This window comes from Podarcis liolepis (assembly GCF_965112155.1).
Source record: "Podarcis liolepis genome assembly, chromosome: 13".
NCBI lineage: Eukaryota > Metazoa > Chordata > Lepidosauria > Squamata > Lacertidae > Podarcis > Podarcis liolepis.
In genome coordinates this window covers 25,250,205-25,273,713 of record NC_139573.1, presented here as the reverse complement: position 1 = coordinate 25,273,713, position 23,509 = coordinate 25,250,205, and the positions used below count along the sequence as shown (strand labels likewise).

At 41.1% G+C, this 23,509-nt stretch overlaps 2 protein-coding genes across 2 annotated transcripts; both read left to right on the top strand.

The window, feature by feature from the left end:
- Nucleotides 1-3,865: 3,865 nt before the first annotated feature.
- LOC310692518 (vomeronasal type-2 receptor 26-like) lies at nucleotides 3,866-12,965 on the top strand (the record flags this gene model as incomplete). The annotated part of the gene is made up of 6 exons (XM_083473462.1): nucleotides 3,866-4,068; nucleotides 4,879-5,170; nucleotides 6,858-7,697; nucleotides 9,832-10,059; nucleotides 11,168-11,294; nucleotides 12,064-12,965. 6 exons carry the CDS (start codon nucleotides 3,866-3,868, stop codon nucleotides 12,963-12,965), a joined length of 2,592 nt encoding a protein of 863 aa, XP_083329588.1.
- A 2,100-nt stretch (nucleotides 12,966-15,065) lies between these two features.
- On the top strand, nucleotides 15,066-23,261 carry LOC310692517 (vomeronasal type-2 receptor 26-like; the record flags this gene model as incomplete). Its single annotated transcript, XM_083473461.1, has 7 exons — nucleotides 15,066-15,092; nucleotides 16,391-16,566; nucleotides 17,442-17,733; nucleotides 19,130-19,954; nucleotides 21,319-21,546; nucleotides 21,901-22,027; nucleotides 22,360-23,261. The coding sequence occupies 7 exons, from the start codon at nucleotides 15,066-15,068 to the stop codon at nucleotides 23,259-23,261; spliced, it is 2,577 nt and encodes an 858-aa protein (XP_083329587.1).
- Nucleotides 23,262-23,509: the final 248 nt, after the last annotated feature.

Below are 23,509 nucleotides of genomic sequence, written 5' to 3'. Positions count from 1 at the left end.
CTGAGAGTATTCTGCTCTCAGGCAGAACACCTAAGAAAACATGTTTATCAAGTGGCATCTCTCACCGGATCCTTAGTATCAGGAGTCAGGAGCAACACCTGGGCTTAGTATAATACTGAACAAGAAGATATATCCAAAAGAGCTAGGCCTTGGGATGAGGCCACAGGGCAGTTGTGGAGAACCTGTGGCCCTCCTGGTGTTATTGGACTCCCATCAACCTCAGCCACCATGGCCAATATTTGGGATGATGAGATCTACAATTCTGCAACATTTGTCCAACTGGTCCATGTATGAATGTAGAACTGTGTACAGTGTTCTATGATAGGCTGATAGCTGTATTTGTTCAGAATTTTCTTCTGGTAATGTGAACCTTCTCAGAGAGTTTATATTGTATGAGAATTTAATATATCAAATCTTATACTCTGTGGATTACATTAGCATTCCCTGTTACATATGGAGGCTTCTGTGCAGAAGCAGTATAGCTAGGGCATACACTGAAGCATCCTTCCACCATTGTTAGACATCATCACAACTGCATCACTGTGGCTGTATGTGTGGTTGTGAAAAAATCCCCATGGTGCAAGCTGTCAATAAAGAAAACCTGAATCAGATCAGTACTCCCACAAAGTTTCATGTTGCTCTTTCCTTCTAATGTTTCTGAACTATTGTCTATGGCTTGTTATTTTCCTGTAGGTTTCTCCGGTCTATGGGTGTATGCTAGCCAGTGAGAGGAAGTAATCCAATTGCTATAATGGTAACAAAAAATATCAATAAGTGGTGCCACTACTCTCCAAGTCCTTGGAACCACCCCTTGACCATAACCCACCATAATTCCTGTTCCAAGTTGGCTATCTTGACACTGTCTTGATATAAAGCATGCACAGCCTTATGCAAAAAGTTAGACTTAACTGGAATATATGTGCAACATTCCTGCTTTAGAAGAGTGCAACCCCCTCCCTGAACAGCTGTAATCATATCTAATGCAAGCCTATTCTACAAAACAGATGCTCTCATGGCCGAGGTTTACTTATTCAGGGCAGCCACTGAAGACTCCTGTCCCCACGCCCCCTTCCCTGGCACAGCTCAGAACTTTCTTTTCCTTGCCACCTTTCTCTATGTCAATCTGATCTGTGTCAGAAAGGCTAACCCTACTTCTCCCCCCAGCAATCACAAGTTTGATAGCAAAGGACCCTTCCACTGGGGCCCTTGCAAAAATGCCAATCTCCATCACAGCTATCCCCCATCCCCAAGCATCATGGCAAGCATTAACCAATCAAGCAATGAATGATTCCCTTGCCTTCCTCAGCTCCATATAGTCTCTGCTGTAAAGCTAAATGCATTGCCACACTCCTCATATTCTCCACCTCCTCGAGCCATCATCACCCCCATCCCACAAACACAGCATCCAAGCCAATAGAGATTCACATGGCTGCTGGCAAAACTTTTTAAGCAGCTCCATCGATTCACTTGCTATGTGAATGCTGTTCACCGGCACTGGCTGTGCTGATGGAGCACCCTCAATGGGCTGTGCCTTCAGGATTGAGCCTAAGGGCTATTATGTAGTGTTTGGGCATGATGGATGTTCCTACGCTCTAAGTCACCCCCATCTGAGTCCCACAAAGCTCCTCAGTCTCTCAGCATGGAACAGCTTTTTCAGAGCATCAGAGTTTTATCCCTAGTTCCCTGTTTTTCCAGAGTGAATGTGATAACCAAGATTTGTGAGTTGGCTATATCACTGGTCACCACATAATTATCTCTTTCGATAGAGTGTCAACAAGAGAGGTTTAGTCCGCCATCTTCCTCCCCAGAAATCCATGACAGTGCTCAGGTATCAAAAGAGACTCCCACATTGCAAAAAGCATCCTGGCTAAGGCAAAGCTGACAGCCTGGAATCCCATATGTGTCAGTACAGAATAAAACATAGGGACAGATGCTTCATTACATCAATCCACAATTTTGTCAGCCAAAGACTACATGTAAAAGCATGGCACAGCTTATTCTTCCCAGTGCTAGTTGCATTGCTCTCCCAATCACAGAGGAATCTGAAGATAAACAGCTGAAAGCCTGCTTCTGAGAGCCATCTCTGTCATATCAACTGTTTCTACTTCATGCAGCAACAATATGAAATCCAATGAAGACAGTGTTTCTGCATATACAATAGCTACAGCGACCCATGCTCTGGTAACTGAACTATTATAATGCCCTATACAGGAAGCTGCCCTTGAAGATAGTCCAGAAACAGCAACTAATGCAGAAAGCAGTGATCAGAGTGGTGATGATCATGGCTGATTGAGAACATAAAAAGGAGAGTCAAGGAGTAGCACTGTTTGTCAGCCCACTTATGGACCTATTCCAAGGTACTGAAGTGTATATACGGCCCTAAAAACCTTGAGAGCAACTATCTGAAAGAGTACTTCATCCCAACTTGCTTGTGAGTTATGATCTGCAGAGGAGGCCTTGCTGGTGATGCCACCTCCTGGAAAAGTTTGGGACACCCATCTCTGTGGTTACAACCTGCCTCTGAAGTGACCTTCCCTCAGAGGTGCATCAAGTGTCAACATAATTAAGTTTTCAGGAGCAGCTGACAATGCACCTCTTTATCCAGGTCTTTGGGAGGTGTTGGTATTCAGAACTACAGTCATACCTCAGGTTAAATATGCTTCAGGTTGAGGGCTTTCGGGTTGCACTCCGCGGCGACCCGGAAGTAACAGAACGCGTTACTTCTGGGTTTCACCACTCACGCATGTGCAGACGGTCAAAATGAGGTCACGAGAATGCGTGGAAGCTGTGAATCACGACCCGCACACGCGTAGACATGCAGGTGCGGGTTACATTTGCTTCAGGATGCGAACAGGGATCTGGAACAGATCCCGTTCGTATCCAGAGGTACCACTATAATAAGAAAAAAATTATCACCTGCTCTTTTATTATTTTGATTTTTTAAAGGTAACTTTTATGTCAATTATATTGAAATGTTATGTATTTTTTTATTCTATTATTTTTATGCCATGCATTTCAACCCTAGAACCTTATGTAAAAGGATGACTACAATATGGTTAATCACTGTCACCACCACCACCATAGTATCATTAAATGTTTATATTAATGTACTAAAGCAGCCCGGTGTAGAATGCATTCAACCACTGTAATCCTATGCAAGGTTGCAGAGGGATGACATCAATACTATTCTCCTTTATATCCACTTAACAAGCTAGAATAGGAAACTTGAAATTCTCCAGTTGTTGTAGGACTCCAATTCCCTTCAGTCCTAGCAGGCATGGTCAGTAATCAGGGAAGATGGAGGCTGGAGTCCAGCAACATATGGACAGGCACAAGTTCCCTATTCCTATGTCTTTGTCCCAAGACTTTGGTTTTCTGTATGTATTTTCTTGCTCAGTGTCATAGTATGTCCAGGTGTTGATCTTGAACCCAGAAAGGAACAGCCCTGAGATAACAACTAACCAACATGTTTTCTTCTGCTGTTCTGTTCTCTATGAGGAGAACATTTAAGGAGCTGATTTATAATTACCTTATAATTATGTCAAATTACAGTAATCCTTTCTGGCTGACGACAACATGGATTTTCATTGACTACACTCATAAAAAGTAATCAATATGAAAATACATATAAAAACTTATGTCTGTGCTTTTCAGAGTTTGGGGGTGTGGATTGTGGACAGGAAGAGCTATTTCACAGGCCACATAGTATCACTATCGACTTGCAGCATCAAGAGAGTGCAGAAACAAATCTGTTCTGAACCAGCTGCTATTATATAATAATGAATTAGCTTGGAAGAGTGGGTTTGCTTTGGTAGAAAAGAATTCACCCTTATGTGCAATGCTGTTATTGTTGCTGTGGCTACTGATGTTAACACTGGCGTTTCTTCCCCAAATTGAGAGCAAGTCACAACCTGCTACTTGCAGTGTGAACGATCCCCTACAGATCCCGCATGAGTATTATGAGCAAGGTGACCTCATCATTGGCAGTATTTTTTCTCAGTTCTTCTCTTTCTTTAATACTATAACCTTTGATGAACACCCCAATGCCATGTTTGTTGGAGAATCTCTGTAAGTATCTTTTTCCATGAGATGTCCATAAGCAGGTCATAATGAATTTTTTAAAATTTACAATTCCTAACGGTAACAATGGGTTGTATCCAATGCTAGTCCTTCTTGAAACAGACCCACTGAAATCAATGAACCTAAGTCATATTCCTTAATTTCGGTGGGACTAGCCCTGGATAGAGCTCAATGTATGCCATTATTCTTTGATGTTAATAGAAAATGTATTTGCACACCCTTGATCTACCCTACATTTTGCCTTTCCCTCTTCTCCTAGATCTCCAGTCCCCTGATCTGTCACTTGAATACCTCCCCATGCAAGATTGTGTGTCTGATTTTTTCCGTATGATTTTGAAGCATTTAATGATGTGATAATGTACAGTAAGTGCCATTTCAGACATTACGGCCTTGAAGTGGCAGTGCAAGCAGACGGGACCCACACATTTAGTCCCTCAGGGGGCTGCAAATTATCTTGCTCCTACATGTGATGACAATGAACTTCTGCAGCAGGAAGCCTTTTGTATACACTGAGGTTCCATGGGTGATTCAGATCCCTAGAAGATCTGGGTTCTCAATCACATGGTATTTGCAAAGATACAACTGGCTGCCCACCACAGAAATTCACTAGCATCATTTTCTTCAGTGGAACATTTGGGACAAGACAAAACAGACTGCCCTACAGGCTTCTTCCTTGCCATGCTTCCTGTTCAAGTCATTAATGCCTGCAGACTTCTCTATAAGAACAATGTGAACTTGACAAGTAGTTCATGAGGTCTAGAAAATTTATGGGTTATATAACCTGCACTCTTATTTCAGTGTAGTGACGAAATACTACCAGTATTTACAGGCCTTCGTGTATGCAGTTAAGGAGATCAACGAGAATCCCAGGATTTTACCAAATGCTACATTGGGATTCCACATCTATGACAGCTACTTCAACGAAAAGTTGACATATCAAACCACTCTGAACCTTCTTTTTAGCCAGAAAAGGACAGTCCCCAACTATAAGTGTGGCACAAAGAACAATCTGATAGCTGCCATTGGGGGACTCGATGCTGAAACCTCCTTTTACATGGCTACCATCTTAGGCATCTATAAGATCCCACAGGTAGGATGTTTCTATGAGACATGTGGGTTTCAAACACCTGACATGCATCCCTTTCTTGTATCCTTAGAACTGGAACAAACATATTTGAGTATGTGAAGGAGAAAGGTAGAGAAGCTGTGAATGCTTCTTTGTGGAGAAAAACCTGCTTTTTAAAAATAATATTAACAATCGCTCTTGTCCTCATGAATGTTCAATCAATCTCCTTTATTGGCATAAAAAAGTGCATCATATACATGGATCAGAGCACAACACAGTTAACAAAACATAACAGGAGATACTTTCAGATAAAAATGTCCAGACATCATGAGATACAAAGATGGATCTAAAGACAAGTGTAATTTCATAGAGTCACTCAAAAATCTTGCTACATTCTCCACAACATCATCACTACAATTGCTTAGCAGATAAGACACCCTGGAAGAGTGGGTGCAATAAATTCCTTCCTTCAATAAGGGGGGGGGCAAATATTTATCATATATTTTTGCATAAAATGGGAAATAAAATAAAACGTGTGTGATGGATTCAACCTGTTTTGTGCCACAAGGTCAGTATGAGTATGGGATTTTCAAGGATCGACCTTGCAAAACTGCAGACAGTAAGATGTTAAATCTTGTGAGGGAAAGAGCTCTGCATACCTGGGGATTGTAAAGCTGGTGTAAAAATGGAGTGTCCTGGCAAAACGAGGGTGGAATTCCCAACCCCAGTGGGGAACAGGTTTTGCTGGCTGCACTGCAAAGGGTTTGGAATTCAATCTCTAGGATTCTGCATAAGCAGTGACTCAAGCGATAGGCAACAGGTTCTGATTTTGCTCTCACTGCAAGCTAGGCATTTGGAGTGGTAGGATTCTGCCAGCATGTGGAAAGTTGAAAAAGACAGATAGGACATGAAATGTAGATGGAGCCAGAATTTTATAGTGGTGAGCCGCGCTTTGGTTTCCAGCAGCCTTTGTCCAGTTTCCAGACACATGGCTGCATATGACACACAATTTGGCAGCACCTGGATTTTGCAGATAAATTTAGATTGGTTAACTGCACCAATGCATAATGGAATGCCATTCAGGAGTTTTGGGACTACTTTGGCATTAAAGACCTTTAGTGCAGGTGGGACGAACTGATTCTCTCTGTTAAAGAAGAAACAGGTCATAGAGCTGGAGTATCCACTCTGTTAAGTGCAAGCTTACAATGGTATTTCCAGGAAGTATTATATTGGAAGTGGATGCCTAGTTATTTAAAGTTTTTAACCTGTTCTAATGGGTTTTTGCTGATCTCCCATCTATGAGGCTTCCAAGTTCTTGAGAACAAAAGCGCTTTAGATTTTGCGAAGTTCAGTTCCAGTCTGTTGGCTGTACAATATTCCTAGCAGCAGCACAGGAGCTGCTTCAAGCCAACACTTGTGGGAGACAAAGTGACTGTGCCATTGGCATATAATAAGATGGGAATGTGGATGGAACTGAGCTTCGGGCAATGGCCATCCATTATAAGAAACCTGCACATTCATATACTTTGTCTCCTGCAAAAGAATTTGTTTTCCTCTAATTTTTGGCATAATAAATTCTAGTCTTTACCACTACATACATAACCATGTCTTGAAATGTTAAAGGCAAATCTCTTGCATGAGTACTTTTGACTGCATATCTTGTACTGTAAATCTCTGTTCAACGTTTGACAAACTCTTTACTCTTGCATAGGTCTCTTATTATTTATTTGGTCCTTCTATGAGTTCTAAGACCCAGTTCCCTTTCATGTACCGCGTGGTCCCCAATGAAGAGTATCAGTACATTGGAATTGTTCGATTACTTCTGCATTTTGAGTGGACGTGGGTTGGGATCATAACAGAGGATAATGATAAAGGAGAAAATTTTGTGGGAAGCTTGATGCCAAGACTTTCACAAAGCGGCATCTGTGCGGCATTCACTGACAAGATGCCTGCTCTGTCGGACTTCTCTGAAATATTTGAAGGGTACATGAAGGCAGAGAGCATGCTTCATCTTTTCAAGAACAACACAGTCAAAGCACTTGTTGTATTTGCAGAAACTCATTCTACAATGATTTTGAAATATTTTCTAGTACAAGCAGGAGATATGGCAAATGCTCAAGGAAGAATGTGGATTCTGACAGCCCAATGGGACTTCCCAGCAGTGCAGTTTCAAAGGAATTGGGATATACAAGTCTTCCAGGGAGCCTTGTCTTTTGCAGTCCATTCCACTGAGGTACAGGAATTCAAAAATTTCCTTCTGACCATAAATCCCTACTCAGCCAATGGAGACAAGTTCATCCAAGAATTCTGGGCACAAGCTTTTGACTGTGTATTTTTAGATTCCCCTATGGATGGAGAGAACGATGGGACCTGCACGGGGAAAGAGAAGCTGGAGAGTCTTTCTGGACCATTTTTTGAAATGAGCATGACTCCCCAAAGCTACAGTATATACAATGCTGTTTACATCATAGCACATGCTTTAAACACCATGTACTCATTGAAGTCCAAGCCCAGAGTGGTTGCAACACTTCCAAACCTTCAACCATGGCAGGTACTAGCTCTTTAACCAAATCATCTTGACGGACGTGAATAGAAAATCCAGATCATACCCTCATGTTTAAAGATTGTGATACCTGACTATCTGCTATCCAGTAATGAGCATTTCTACTTCTACCTTGTCAGCTTTTTACACTGCTAACTATAGGAGTCCATCTTTTCCCCATCTTGTCAGACATTAGGGATATTTACACCATGTATGATAGGACTCTTTCTTCATTTTCACATGACCAATCTTATGCTGCTTCTGAAAATAAAATGGATTCTCACATTTCTTTTATCATGTTGCAACTTCCTGCTCCCCTCACTTGGATCTGGTGCTGATATAATGTTTGAGCCCCCAAAAGCATCATTTGCAAGTTAGGAACCAGCATTTGGAACCTTTGGTCTCCATTTCCCCTCTCTGCATCCTTCTGCATCCCACGTAAACATTCACTTCCCTTCTATATCTCAGTCATAATTAACTGCTGTGTCTACATGTTTCACACTAACCAGGAGCTCCTTCCTGCTCAACTATTCAAGCGATTACACCAGAGCCAGTACTAACAACAAAACTGATCACCAACCATAACAAGACACAAACAAGATAGAGGGAGCACAATAATTTAAATCCCCGCCATTCATTATGGAATGTAGAGAAGAGGAGAATCACATTTACTAGCAGCCACTGTAAGCAGATGCAGCTTGCATGGCTGCCTCATCTTGCTTTCTCAAAGAGAATGAAGAGAGCAATGAAGAAAAGTAACCCATATTCATCGTCAGCTGCAGAAGCTGAAGCATCTAGCATTTTAAAAGGAAAAACGTCCTGTACCTCCAGTGCCTGCCCTACCATTAGACAAGGAATGGGGGACTATGGATTTCTAGATTATGCTACATAAGCATGGCTTTTCTGTCCCACCCCCTCACTGCTAGCTTCCTTAGGAAGAGAACACTACCCCATGACCCATCAACCTCCAGTCTAGTCTAGTGGAATGGGGAATATGTCATTGTGTCCTTTGCTTCATGCAGGGAAATGTATTGTACTGGAGCTATGCATTGACCAGAGCTTATAATACTCAAAAGATTTATGTTGATGCATTGAGTCTCCTGTTTCAGGAACAGTTGGTTTCTGGGTCTAATCAAAGAGCTGGTTTTGACTTGAAAAGTTTTCTATGGTCTGGCAGGGCCAGTCAGCACAAGAGGCAAGGTGAGGCAACCACCTCAGGAGGGAACAGATCTTTGTTTCTCTCCACTCCTTTTACTAATGTAGACCTTCCCTGATCCCCTCCTTCCCAAGTGGGGAAAAGACCCATTTTGGGGTCTGCCACAGGTTACCAAAATGTTTTGGGTGGCCCTGCAGTCTAGAACCATGATGCCTCAAAGACTCCCTTCTCCAATACAAACTTATTTGTTCATGCATGTCAACAATGGCGTCCTTCCTCTCTGTGTCCCCAAACTGTGCCATGTCCCTGCACCAAGCACCATCAGCTGCTATACGGTCACGATCAACATATTAAGTCCACTGAGTGACTTCACAGAACGGGCCCTTGGCTGTGGAACTCTCATCTGCTTCCCTCACTTCTGTGGTTCTGTTGACAATTTAAAATGATGCTACTTCTGATGGCAGTTAGGATGACTTATTGCCTTTGAGACTCCTGCTGTTTTCTGGCTATTTTTGTTTAAAATTGACTTTCATGTTAATTATGTTTTATCCAAGGCAGGATTGAAGTATTGTTTAAAAAAGGGTAAACCAACCAAACTCAGATGCCCTTTTAGGGGTGAGTTTCTGTCATGTAATTATGGAGAATCAGGATGCCCTATTTAGTCCTGCCCCCTCTGTCACATGACCATGACCATCACTGTCACACTTAATGCATGAAGTGGGTAGCTTCTGAAACATGCACCTTGATGTATTCACATAGATTGCTATGCAATTTAGAACCCTAAACAAATAGGACTGTAATTCAGGCAGGGGGTGAAAGAACTCAGGTTCTAGATCACAGAGGTGGTAGAACCAGCAAGCACTTCCTTGCTCTCTCACACACATTTCTAATCTAATACTAAAAAAAGACTAGAGTGAAATTTGTAAAATGATATACTGCTCTACCTCCTATAATTTTGTAAAGGTGTTTTTGCCTCTTCAACTGTAGATTCATCCTTTCCTGAAGAGAATCTCATTTAACAACAGTGCTGGGGACCAGTTGTCTTTAGATGGGAAAGGTGAATTAGAAAGCGGATTTGATATTATAAATTGGGTTACTTTCCCTAACAAATCCTTTTCAAGGGTGAAAGTGGGAAAGATGGATCCATGGGCTTTTTCAGGCAGAGAGTTCATGATTAGTGAGGAGATCATCACATGGCACAGCAAGTTTAAGCAGGTATGCTCTGATTAATGGTTATCAGTGGTTGAATGTTGTGATATCAGTTGTAGATGGACCATTTTTACCAAAATAAAGGGACACGGGTGGCACTGTGGTCTAAACCATTGAGCCTCTTGGGTTTGCCAATCAGAAGGTTGGTGGTTTGAATCCATGCAATGGTGGTGAGCTCCCATTGCTCTATCACATGTTCTGCCAACCTAGCAGTTCAAAAGCATAACAGTGCATGTATATAAATAGGTACCACTGCAATGGGAACATAAACGGCATTTCCATGCACTCTGGCACCAATCACATGTCCCTTTGGGCCAGAAGCAGTTTAGCCATGCTCGCCAAATGACCTGGAAAGCTGTCTGCAGACAAATGCCGTCTCCCTCAGCCTGAAAAGTGAGATGGGTGCCACACCCCATAGTTGCCTTTGACTGGACTTAACTGCCCAGGGGTCCTTTACCTTTACCTTGCCATAATAAGGTAAATCTCCTTAGAAAGTACAAAGCTGCCAATATTGTGACCCTGTCACAAGAGCTTTTGTTAATATATTCTAAAGGAGCATTTTGGACAATGATCTACCCCTTAGAAACATGGAAATCTGTCATACTGAGTCAGGCCCCTAGGTCATCTAACTCATGGTTGTCTACATGATTGACTGGGGATTCAGAAAGAAGCCTTTTCTCAGCGTTGCCTGGAGATGCCAAGGACTGAAGTTTGGGCCTTTTGCATGCAAATCACGTGCTACAACTTTTCTACTCCAGCAAAATTATACAGTAGAGTAAATGGAATAAGCCAGTGGTATAGTGATCTTTCCTCCCCTTAACCACTCATGTACATCAATGAAGTTAATAATGATGATGATGATGATGATGATAATAATAATAATAATAATAATAATAATAATAATAATAATAATATCATCTGCATATTATATTTTGATTGCCTTTAAAAAGACATGGGTGGAATTAATACCAGGGCTGTGAAGGCCTGTGAAATCATTTCCTAGAAAAATATTAGCAGTGTTCTCTCCCAGGTCTGTGATGCCATTCAGTTATATTTGAATCATTCATTGAGAGCAGCATGCATTAAGCTTTTCTTCCCTTGTCTTTATGAATAGATGTCACCCTCTTCAGTGTGCAATGATAAATGCAGCCCAGGATCTATTAGGAAAAAGAAAGATGGTGAACCATTCTGTTGCTACGACTGTGATGCATGTCCAGAAGAAATGATTTCTGTTGCCATGGGTAGGTGACCTCGCACATGATCATCTTAAAACATTAACACATGAGTAGGCATGGTTCCGACTACATCATCCCTTCCAAAGAAATCTAACTTATTTCAGAGATTCTTTGCAAGAAAACCAAGAGGAATTAGCATTTATTTCTTGTGCTTTAAGGATAGCAAAGCAGCATCTACAGTTCCATCTTAGGGCCTTATACTAGGATGGATTATTTGTCCCTTTACTAGCTGGTATTATTCATTCTGGTAAGTGGTGGCTCCCACGCAGACGTAATTCAAGGGGACATATTTCTGAGCAGGCATGCTAAGAATTGCAATCATAAGGAGAGATTTCTGATATCACCTTCTACCTGATATTTTCAGCAGGTGATACCAAGGAATGAAGTTACGTCCTTCTGCATGAAGAATAAAGCTTGACCAATGAACACATCCATTTTGAAGCTAATCACCAAACCTTAGCCTAGATATAACAATCCCTTTCAGCATTAAGCATCTCCAATTATGTATAGATCCTAAAACAAGAAATTGCTTATTAGCTGTTGAAACAACAGGAGTTTATATTGAACCATTGTGCCTGATAGCTCCCTGCAGGCTTCTGTTCTCCCAATGTTTACATGCTACACACAGCAATCCTAAAACCACCTACTGATAAATATACTCTATTGAATTTAATGGGACTTACTTCTGAGTAGAAATATATATGATGGCACTATATGTTTTTGTCCCTCACTTGTTTGGAATATGGAGTTATCATCATTTTCTTTCTTTTTTCAGACATGGACAAGTGCATCAGATGCCCAGCAGATCAGTATCCAAATAAACACCAAGATGGATGCCTTCCCAAGATTTTAAACTTTCTGTCTTACGAGGAAGCTTTGAGCATCATTTTAGTTTTCTTGGCACTTTCGTTTTCTGTGGTCGCAGCTTTGGTACTCGGGATATTCATTAAATACAAAAACACCCCCATCGTCAAAGCCAACAATCGAAGTCTCACCTACACTCTGCTGGTCGCTCTCCTGCTCTGCTTCCTCTGTTCATTGCTGTTCATTGGGAGACCTCAGATAGCAACCTGCCTGCTACGACAAACAACCTTTGGCATCATCTTCTCTGTGGCTGTTTCTTCTGTGTTGGCAAAAACGACCACTGTGGTTTTGGCATTCATGGCTACAAGGCCAGGGTCCAGAGTAAGGAACTGGGTGGGGAAAAAACTGGCAACTTCAATTGTTCTCTCCTGTTCTCTCATGCAAGGAGCTCTTTGTATTGTATGGCTCTGTACTGCTCCTCCTTTCCCAGATTTGGACATGGACTCCTTGTCTAAAGAAATTGTAGCTGAATGTAATGAAGGGTCTGCCTCTATGTTTTACTGTGTTCTGGGATACATGGGATTCCTGGCTCTTGTCAGCTTCATTGTGGCTTTCTTTGCTAGGACATTGCCCAGCACTTTTAATGAGGCCAAGTTCATCACTTTCAGCATGTTGGTGTTTTGCAGTGTGTGGGTCTCTTTTGTTCCAACTTACCTGAGCACAAAGGGAAAATACATGGTGGTGGTTGAGATCTTCTCCATCTTGGCCTCAAGTGTTGGATTGTTGGGTTGTATCTTCTTCCCCAAATGTTATATCATTGCTCTAAGGCCTGAGTTGAACAGCAAGGAGCAGTTAACAAGAAGAAATAACTAAGTCATTTGAGGGTCACATGTTCCTTCATAGGCTAAAATTTTGTGGAGTCATGGGATTCCTTTCACAAACACTAGAAACAGGTCAGCAATACAAAGGGCTTCAGGAATTGGCTTAAATTGCTGTTGTTATACACTTACTCTTATGGCGTAAGGCAGATTAGGAGCCATCATAGGCTTTGCAGTTGGTGGCACCAATCCTTTCTCCTTCTGTCTTTTGAAAAATCCTGATCTGCAGAAACACCTACTGATCTCTGCTGGCTATTAAAAGGTAGTGATGATTGGAATTACAAAGCGAGCTTTTAAACCAGAGCTAAACAGGGGATTCGGGAGCATTAGTATCCCAATTCCCAATATATTTCCAACACCAGATACTCCCTCTCATACTAGACACTCCAGTATTTCCAGTACGAACCAGTGTCCTTTCCCCATGTACATCCAGTAAGATTCTGGAAAGTGTCTTGGTTTGTTCAACTTCATTAATCAGCAACCTAAACCTGCAGTCCCAATCCCACTTACCTGAGACAAATATCCATGGAATTTAATTGAAGTTCCTTCTGAGTAGTCATAATTTGGTTTGTACTGAGAGCTATTTCTACCATGCTGGAAGTCTTAAAATGAAACTTCAAATATCCCTTGATAATATCATAGCTTCCGTTCCATTTCCAGGGGGATTGTACTGTGAATACACCTCATCTGGTATTAAGACCCTCTCTACTAGAAACACAATTGCACTCCCAGTTATTTAAAAATTTTAATATCAAGGGTAATGATAATAATTGAAGGGAGATGATTAATTGAAGGGAAATCCTTTTTGAACAGCATCTGCTTGGAAATTAATTGTTGGTAAATTTACTGCAGAGGGATTAACTGATTTGGGGTAATCTGGAAGTCATGTGAAATTTAATTGAATAAATTTGTGGGGATCTGTATGGGAATTTAATTGACTTCTGTAAAATTTAATTCTGAAAATTATTTCAAAGTTTGCACCAGTAAATATGAATGAAGATATACACCTTTTATACCATCGTGTGTCCTCTTTTGCATAGTGCATATACCCTTTTATGATGATGCCTGTGGTTACACAAGCAGCTACTATAGGAACTTTTCTTGGGATCATTTAGAAGTAAATTCTCAGTGTAGACCAGGAAATGACCTATCCAGATAATGATGTGGTTCCCTCTTCCTAATTAATTTATTTTTCCTCTGTCGGAGGAGTGAAGTGAATACGCAATATGGAGCCTAGGGCGATGGAGGAAGAGATATAATCCCCCACTCTCCTTATGCTCTCTGTGTCCTTTGCTTTTCTCTCCGCTAGTCTCTCTGGCCAGATAATCATGGTTTGTTTGGCAGCTATATAGCTATATTATGAGGTGCTGCACGGGACCTTCTTATCTCCAGTGCTATTTAATATCTACACAAAGCCACATGGAGTGGTCATTAGGAGATTTAGGGCAACGTGCCATCAGTATGATGATGATGATGACACCCAGGTCTACTTCTCCATATCATCTGAATCAGGAGTAGTTGTGCAATTACTGAGCCACTGCCTGCATGCAGTTGTAAGATGAATGAAGGAGAACAAGCTGAACAAATTTGAATCCTGGCAAGACACAAGGACTGTGGTTAAGCAGCTCCTGTGTCTGAGAAATTGGCCAATTCCCGACCCTAGATGGGGTTTTACTCCAAACTCTCTTCAGAACCAGGACTGTTGCTGGCTGAGTCAGTCTCAGTTTGGCAGAGGTAAAACAAGTGTTTAAAACAATGTTTCAGTCACATGACTCTTTTGACAGGCTGCCATGTCACGTGGCTGAGTAGATCAGGGTTAGGATACAACCTAAGTCCCCCTCTCTGATCCGTCTCTCACAACACCCCCAGAATTCCTCTTTTAGGGGGATTATGCTGTCTGAAGTTCCATTGGGCTCATCTCAGCCAGCTAGGTCCTGGCTCCATCAGGATGGGAAGATATGCTGATGTAGCACATCTGTACCAGTAACCTCCAAGTTCATCTAGAAGCCCACTGTTTCCTCACCCCACTAATCCCAGCAGATCTTGCTATAGGATTGTGTCATTATAAGAAGCTTTCTTTCTGTGAGGATGAACTATGAGGGGAGAATCATTCTTTAAAAAGGTTTGTCAACTGTACTGAACAGTTAGATATCTGCTCAGGTAACAAAAGATACCCCCCCACACACACACACAAACACAAACACACTGCACAACACCAAAATGCTGAAAATGATGAACTTGGCTTCATTAAAAATGTTGGGCGATGTTCTAGCAAAGAAAATGACAGCCAAGCTGACCAGAGCCAGGAATCTCTAATTATCTAAGCACAGAATAAAATGTAGGGATGGGTCTTTCATTACAGTCAACCACAATTTCTTCAGCTAAAGACTGTGTATAAAGTAGGGGGTATGGCATAGTTTCTCCTTCCCTGTGCAAGTTTCATTGCTCTTTCCAACCACAGAAGGGTCTGGAGATAAACAGCTGAAAGCCTGCTTCTGAGAGTTATCTCTTTTATATAAGCTGTTTCTACTTCACGCAGCAACACTATAAAATCCAATGAAGACAGTGTTTCTGCATATACAGTAGCTACAGTGACTTGTGCTCTAGCAATCTCCATACTGAACTATTGTAATACCCTTTACAAGAAGCTGCCCTTGAAGATGGTCTAGAGGTTGCAACTAATGCAGAATGCACCTCCCAGAGTACTGATTATCATAACTGATCATGCATATATAGCACTGATGTAATGGGAATGGCACTGCTTGTGAATCCATTTGTGAGCCCAGCTCAAGATACTTGATGCTGACATATAGCCCTACATGATTAGGAGTCAGGGATGATGGCAGCTGGTGTCCAATAACACCTGGACAAGCATAAATTCCCTATTCCTATGGCTTCATCCCAAGGACTGTAGTTTTCTGAATGTATTTTCTTACTCAGTGTCATTCTATGCCCAGTTATTGATCTTGATCCCAGAAAGAAACAGCCCTGAGATAATACCCAGCCAACATGTTTTCTTCTGCTGTTCTGCTCTCTATGAGCAGAGCACTCTGGGAAGCTGATTTATAATTACCTTATAATTATGTCAAATTACAGTAATTCTTTCTTCACAATGACAACATGGATTTTCAGAGACTAGACTCATAATAAATAATCAAGATGAAAATACATATAAAACCCTATTTATGTGCTTTTCAGAGCTTGGGGGTGTGGATTGTGGACAGGAAGAGCAATTTTACAGGTCACATAGCGGCTTCAGGAGAGCGTAGAAACAAATCTGTTCTGAACCAGCTGATACTAGATAATAATGAATTAGCCTGGAAGAGTGGGTTTGCTTCCGTAGAAAAGAGTTCGCTTTTATGTGCAATGCTGTTGTTGCTGCTGTGGCTACTGATGTTAACATTGACATTTCTTCCCCAGATTGAGAGCAAGGCACATCCACCTACTTGCAGTGTGAACAATCCCCTACAGATCCCACATGAGTATTATGAGCAGGGCGACCTCATCATTGGTGGTATCTCTTCTCAGTTCTTCTCTTTCTTTAACACTATAACCTTTGATGTACACCCCAATGCAATGTTTGTTGGAGATTCTCTGTAAGTATCTTTCTTCCATGAGATGTCCATAAGGAGATCGTTGGGAGTTTTTGTTATGATTCCAAATGATAGATAAATGGGTTGTATCCAAAGCAAGTCCTACCTGAAGTAGACCCTCTGAAATTAATGAACCTAATTCAGTAACGTTCATTAAGTTTGACTGGACTAGCATTGCATACAGCACAATGTTCAGAAATAAGTCACTGTGTTTTTAAAATACATTTTTATATTAACAAAATATGTTTTCCATGATTCGTGTGTGTATATGGGAGTTAGAAAATATATGTGCACACCCTTGTTCCCCTTTGCATTTTGCCTTTCCCTCCCCTGCTTCATCTATAGTCCCCTGATTTGAAACCTCACTGCCTGGGGTTGGGGGTGTGTAAATTTCATATGGTTTTGAAGCATTTAAAGATGTAATAATGATAATGTGCAGAACAGGCCTTTTCAAGCATTACAGCCTTGTAGTGGCAATGCAGGTACAGTGGGGTTTCACATTTAACCCAATCCTCAAGGCCCCTCAAATTCTCCTGGCCCCAGCAGGGAGCCTTTTAAGTCCATGGATGCTCTACTGGTGATTCTGAACCCTGGAATATCTGTGTTCTCAATTACATGAGGATTGCACAAATACAAAAGGCTCCCTGCTAAAGAAAATCACTCTCGTGATGAGAAGGGATGAAACAGTCATTACCTTGTGTTATTTCCTTAATTGGGTCATTGGGTACAAGTCAAAACAGACAGTCTTGCAGGTTCCCACAGTACCATGTTTCCTATGCCATTAATGCCTGCAGAGTTCTCTGTAACAACCATGTGAACTCGACAAGTAGATCATGAGGTCTAGCAAGTTTATGTTATAACCTGCACTCTCATTTCAGTGTAGTGATAAAATACTACCAGTATGTCCTGGCCTTCGTGTATGCAGTTAAGGAGATCAATGAGGATCCCAGGATTTTACCAAATGTTACATTGGGATTCCACATCTATGACAGCTACTTCAATGAAAAGTTGACATTTCAAACCACTCTGAACCTTCTTTTTAGCCAGAAAAGTGTAGTCCCCAACTACAAGTGTGGCACACAGAAGAATCTGATAGCTGCCATCGGAGGACTTGATGCTGAAACCTCACTTTACATGGCTACCATCTTAGGCACCTATAAGATTCCTCAGGTAGGGTGTATATGTGAGGCACATAGGTTTCAAAACCTCCCTTGTATGCTCAGAACTGGCACACACATATATGAATATGTGAAGGAGAAAGATAGAGAAGACATGAATGTGATGACAATAGAACACCTTGCTTCATTTTGGAGCAAATCTGCTTTTTAATAAATCTCTTTAAAAAAAGAGAAAAGCATATATTCTCTTTAAGGGTTTAACTTGCTTAATGATCATGAACATCTCTGCAGCAGTTGTCTGTCTGGAAATGGGAGGAGGGGACCTCTTTAATCAACGTATAAATTATAATCAGAAAGTTGCACTGAAATATGTAATGGTATAAGCAGAAATGGTGCATAAAGTTAAAGGGGAGAGATGGAAGAGATGTCTTGTGGAGTATCTTGCCAAGTTCCAAATAGTACATAAAACAACACAGAAAGTTGTTATATACTGAATCAGTCTATCAACTCAATTTTGTCAACAATGACCAGAGGTTTTTCTGCAGTACTTCAGACAAGGATCTCTCCAAGCCCTACTGCAAGATTCCAGGAATTGAACCTGGAACGTTTCCCATGCCAAACATGTGTTCTACCATTCAACAATTGCCCTTCCACCTAAAAATGATAATAATAAAAATCAGTAGTATGCACTTGGAAGGAATGATTGGGGCCATAAGCAGCAACACTCAAGTCCTTCTCCAACAGCACACAATGGAGAATCTGGTGAAAATTCCCATTATATCATGTTAACATATAACTCAATGTATTATGCCAATAAAGGCTGAATGAATGAATGAATGAATGAATGAATGAATGAATACAGCTCCATGTATTGTGGACAAAACAGATAAAAAGCAAAGCAAAATTAATGAGAAAAGAGAAGAACAGAGGACGAATGGAGCATATCTTTACTACTCCATTCTAAAAGCACACTTGGGCTGCCTACAACCTCCTCATTTGTTCTTTGTTGCACTCAAGCAACATACAAAAAAAGAACCATCAATATGACAGAAAAGGACAAAATTAAACACCGTATCAGTAATATATAAAAAAACTTATATCCATTGATAGGAGTGTTTATAATATATCAAATAAATGTTGTACATGTGCCATTTTCTGGCAATATTCAAGAAATGGTACACAATCTATTATGAAATTGTTTCATTTTTTTTCCTCCACCATTCAAACAAAGTTATTTTCGACATAAATGCATAGTCATATACTTTGCCATCCGCAGCAGAAATTCACTCCTCCACTTTTTGGCATAACAGCGTCAAGTCTTTACCACTGCAACCATAATCATTCCTTGAAATTTCAAAGGCAAATCTTTTACATAACTGTTTTTCAGTATGCAGACTTTCACTGTTAGAATCTTTTCCAATTTTGAAAATAAATTTTCTCTTGCATAGGTCTCTTACTATTTATTTGGTCCTTCTCTGAGTTCTAAGATCCAGTTCCCTTTCATCTACCGGGTGGTCCCCAACGAAGAGTATCAGTACATTGGAATTGTTCAATTACTTCTGCATTTTGAGTGGACATGGGTTGGGATCATTACACTGGATGATGATAAAGGAGAAAATTTTGTGGGAAGGTTGATGCCAAGACTTTCACAGAGTGGTATCTGCACAGCATTCACTGACAAGATGCCTCCCTTGACAGACTTCTCTGAAATGCATGAAGTGTACATGAAGGCAGAGAATATTTCTCATTTTTTCAAGAACAACTCAGCCAATGCAATTGTTGTATATGCAGAAACTCACTCCACATTGGGTTTGAAATACATGCTAGTACAAGCGGACGATACGGCAGAGTCTCTAGGCAGAGTTTGGATTCTGACAGCGCAGTGGGACTTCCCAGCACTGCAGTTTCATAGGAACTGGGACTTAGAAGTCTTCCAAGGAGCGTTGTCTTTTGCGGTTCACTCCACTGAGATACGGGAATTCAAAAAATTCCTTCTGACCTTAAATCCCCACTCACCCACTGGAGATGATTTCATCCAAGATTTCTGGGAACAAGCTTTTGACTGTGTATTTTTAGATTCCCCTGTGGATGGGGAGAACGATGGAACCTGCACTGGGAAGGAGAAGCTGGAGAGTCTTTCTGGACCATTTTTTGAAATGAGCATGACTCCCCAAAGCTACAGTATATACAATGCTGTTTATGTCATAGCACATGCTTTACACACCATGTACTCAATGAAGTCCAAGCCCAGACCAAACCCGCAACCATGGCAGGTACTACCTCTTTAACCAAAATATTTTGAGGGACATGAGTAGAAAGAAAGGTGGTGTTCTAGATTATGCTACATAGGCATGGTTCTCCTGCCCCCACCCCCCTCACTGCTAGCTTCCTTAAGAGGACAATACCCCATCACCCATCAACTTCCAGTGTAGTCTAGTGGAAGTCATGATGTCCTCTGCCTCATGCAGCAAAATGTCTAAGGGCATGTCATGATGTCCTCTGCCTCATGCAGCAAAATGTCTTGGACTAGCACTTTGCACTGACTAGAGGTAATAATACAGGTGGTGACCCATATGAAATGGTTGTTACTTGTATTATAAGCTCAGTTCCTGGCCCCGCATGCATCCACAGAATGCATATAAGTGCACCCTGCATCATTCTGCCACATTCCACCTCACCCTGTTGAGCCCCTTTCCGCTCCTGTTCCACTTTCCATGCATCAGCAATTGCACATCAACTGAACATACCTGTACTCAAAAGTGATTAATGACAGACTCGCGTTAATATCTTGAGTTTCTGGGTCTAATCAAAGAGCTGGCTTTTTACTTGAAAACGTTTCTATGGCCATCCTGCACATGAGGTAAAGTGAGGCAACCGCATCAGGAGGAAGGGTCCACCCAGTGTAGCAGATCCTGATGTAGATCTTTCTATCTTCACCCTTGCTCCTAACGTAGATCTTCCATCTTCATCCTCTTCTCAAGTGGGGAGGGGCCCTATTCGGGGGTATGCCTCATGTGTCAAAATTTCTTGCCCAGCCCTATGGTCCAGAACCATGATGTCTCAAACACTCCCTTCTCCAATACAAACTTATTTGTTCATGCATGTCAACAATGGAGTCCTTCCTCTGTGTGTCCCCAAACTGTGCCATGTCTCATAACCATGCACCAACAGCAACTGAGTAACTTCATAGAACAAACCCTAGACTTTGGAATTCTCTTCTACCTCTCTCATTTCTGTGGTTCAGTTGACAATTTAAAATGATCCTGCTTCTGGTGGCATTTGGGATGACTTATTACATTTGAGACTCTTGCTGTTTTCTGGCTACTTTTGTTTAAAATTGACTTTCATGTTAATTATGTTTTATCTGTTGTTTTATGTTCGTATTAACACCATGCTCATAATTGTCAGACTTAGTGCATGGTATTTAGAATGCTGATCAAATAGGGTTGTCAATCCGACAGGGTTGAAAGCACTCAGGTTATAAATCACAGAGGTGGTGGAACCAGCAAGCACTTCCCTGCTCTCTTTCTCACATTTCTCATCTAATACTGAAATAGGCTAGAGTGAAATTTGTAAAATGATATCCTGCTCTACCTCCCATAATTTTGTAAAGGTGTTTTTGCCTCTTCAACTGTAGATTCATCCTTTCCTGAAGAGAATCTCATTTAACAACAGTGCTGGGGACCAGTTGTCTTTGGATGGGAAAGGTGAATTAGAAAGTGGATTTGATATTATAAATTGGGTTACTTTCCCTAACAAATCCTTTTCAAGGGTGAAAGTGGGAAAGATGGATCCATGGGCTTTTTCAGGCAGAGAGTTCATGATTAGTGAGGAGATCATCACATGGCACAGCAAGTTTAAGCAGGTATGCTCTGATTAATGGTTATCACTGGATAACCCCTAACTATTCATGTACATCTGAGAAGTTTATATTATTGTTGTTGTTATTATTATTATTATTATTATTATTATTATTATTATTATTATTACAATGTTATATTTTGATGGCCTATAAAAAGACATGAGTGGAATTAATATCAGGACTGTGAAGGCCTCCTCTCTGAGCCATGTAAATCAGAGAAGTCATTTCCCAGAAATTATGAACCTGTCCTGCATGCACAGTGCTCTTTCCCAGGTCTTTGATGTCATTCAGTTAAATCTGAATCTTCCCTTGGGAACAACATGTATTCAGCTTTTCCTCCCTTATCTTTATGAATAGATGTCACCCGCTTCAGTGTGCAATGACAAATGCAGCCCAGGTTCTATTAGGAAAAAGAAAGATGGGGAACCATTCTGTTGCTATGACTGTGATCCATGTCCAGAAGAGATGATTTCTGTGGCCTTGGGTAGGTGACACAGCACATGATCATGTTAAAACATTAACACATAAAGTAGGCATGGTTCAGACTGCATCATCACTTTCAAAGCAATATAAATTGTTTCAGAGATTCTTTGCAAGAAAACCAAGAGGAGTTAGCATTTATTTATTGTGCTTTCATGTTCATTCTTTCAGGATAGCAAACAGCACCTACATGCCCTTGCATTAGGTCACATTATATGTCCTCTAATGGCCAATAGATAGATGATGATGATAGATAGATAGATAGATAGATAGATAGATAGATAGATAGTCCCTCACTTGTTTGGGAGAGGGAGATATCATCATTTCCTTTTTCAGACAGCGACAAGTGCATCAGATGCCCAGCAGATCAGTATCCAAATAAACACCAAGATGGATGCCTTCCCAAGATTTTAAACTTTCTGTCTTATGAGGAAGCTTTGAGCATCATTTTAGTTTTCTTGGCACTTTCATTTTCTGTGATCGCAGCTCTGGTACTCGGGATATTCATTAAATACAAAAACACCCCCATCGTCAAAGCCAACAATCGAAGTCTCACCTACACTCTGCTGGTCGCTCTCCTGCTCTGCTTCCTCTGTTCATTGCTGTTCATTGGGAGACCTCAGATAGCAACCTGCCTGCTACGACAAACAACCTTTGGCATCATCTTCTCTGTGGCTGTTTCTTCTGTGTTGGCAAAAACGACCACTGTGGTTTTGGCATTCATGGCTACAAGGCCAGGGTCCAGAGTAAGGAACTGGGTGGGGAAAAAACTGGCAACTTCAATTGTTCTCTCCTGTTCTCTCATGCAAGGAGCTCTTTGTACTGTATGGCTCTGTACTGCTCCTCCTTTCCCAGATTTGGACATGGACTCCTTGTCTAAAGAAATTGTAGCTGAATGTAATGAAGGGTCTGCCTCTATGTTTTACTGTGTTCTGGGATACATGGGATTCCTGGCTCTTGTCAGCTTCATTGTGGCTTTCTTTGCTAGGACATTGCCCAGCACTTTTAATGAGGCCAAGTTCATCACTTTCAGCATGTTGGTGTTTTGCAGTGTGTGGGTCTCTTTTGTTCCAACTTACCTGAGCACAAAGGGAAAATACATGGTGGTGGTTGAGATCTTCTCCATCTTGGCCTCAAGTGTTGGATTGTTGGGTTGTATCTTCTTCCCCAAATGTTATATCATTGCTCTAAGGCCTGAATTGAACAGCAAGGAGCAGTTAACAAGAAGAAATAACTAAGTCATTTGAGGGTCACACGTTCCTTTATAGGCTAAAATTTTGTGGAGTCATGGGGTTCCTTTTACAAACACTAGAAACAAGTCAGCAATACAAAGGGCTTCAGGCATTGGATTAAACTGCTGTTGTTATACACTTACTCTTATGGAGTAAGGCAGATTAGGAGCCATCATAGGCTTGATAGATATAATATATAAACTATATATGAAAGATGCAAAGAAATCAGGAAATCCCTCCAAAGTCCAATCAGT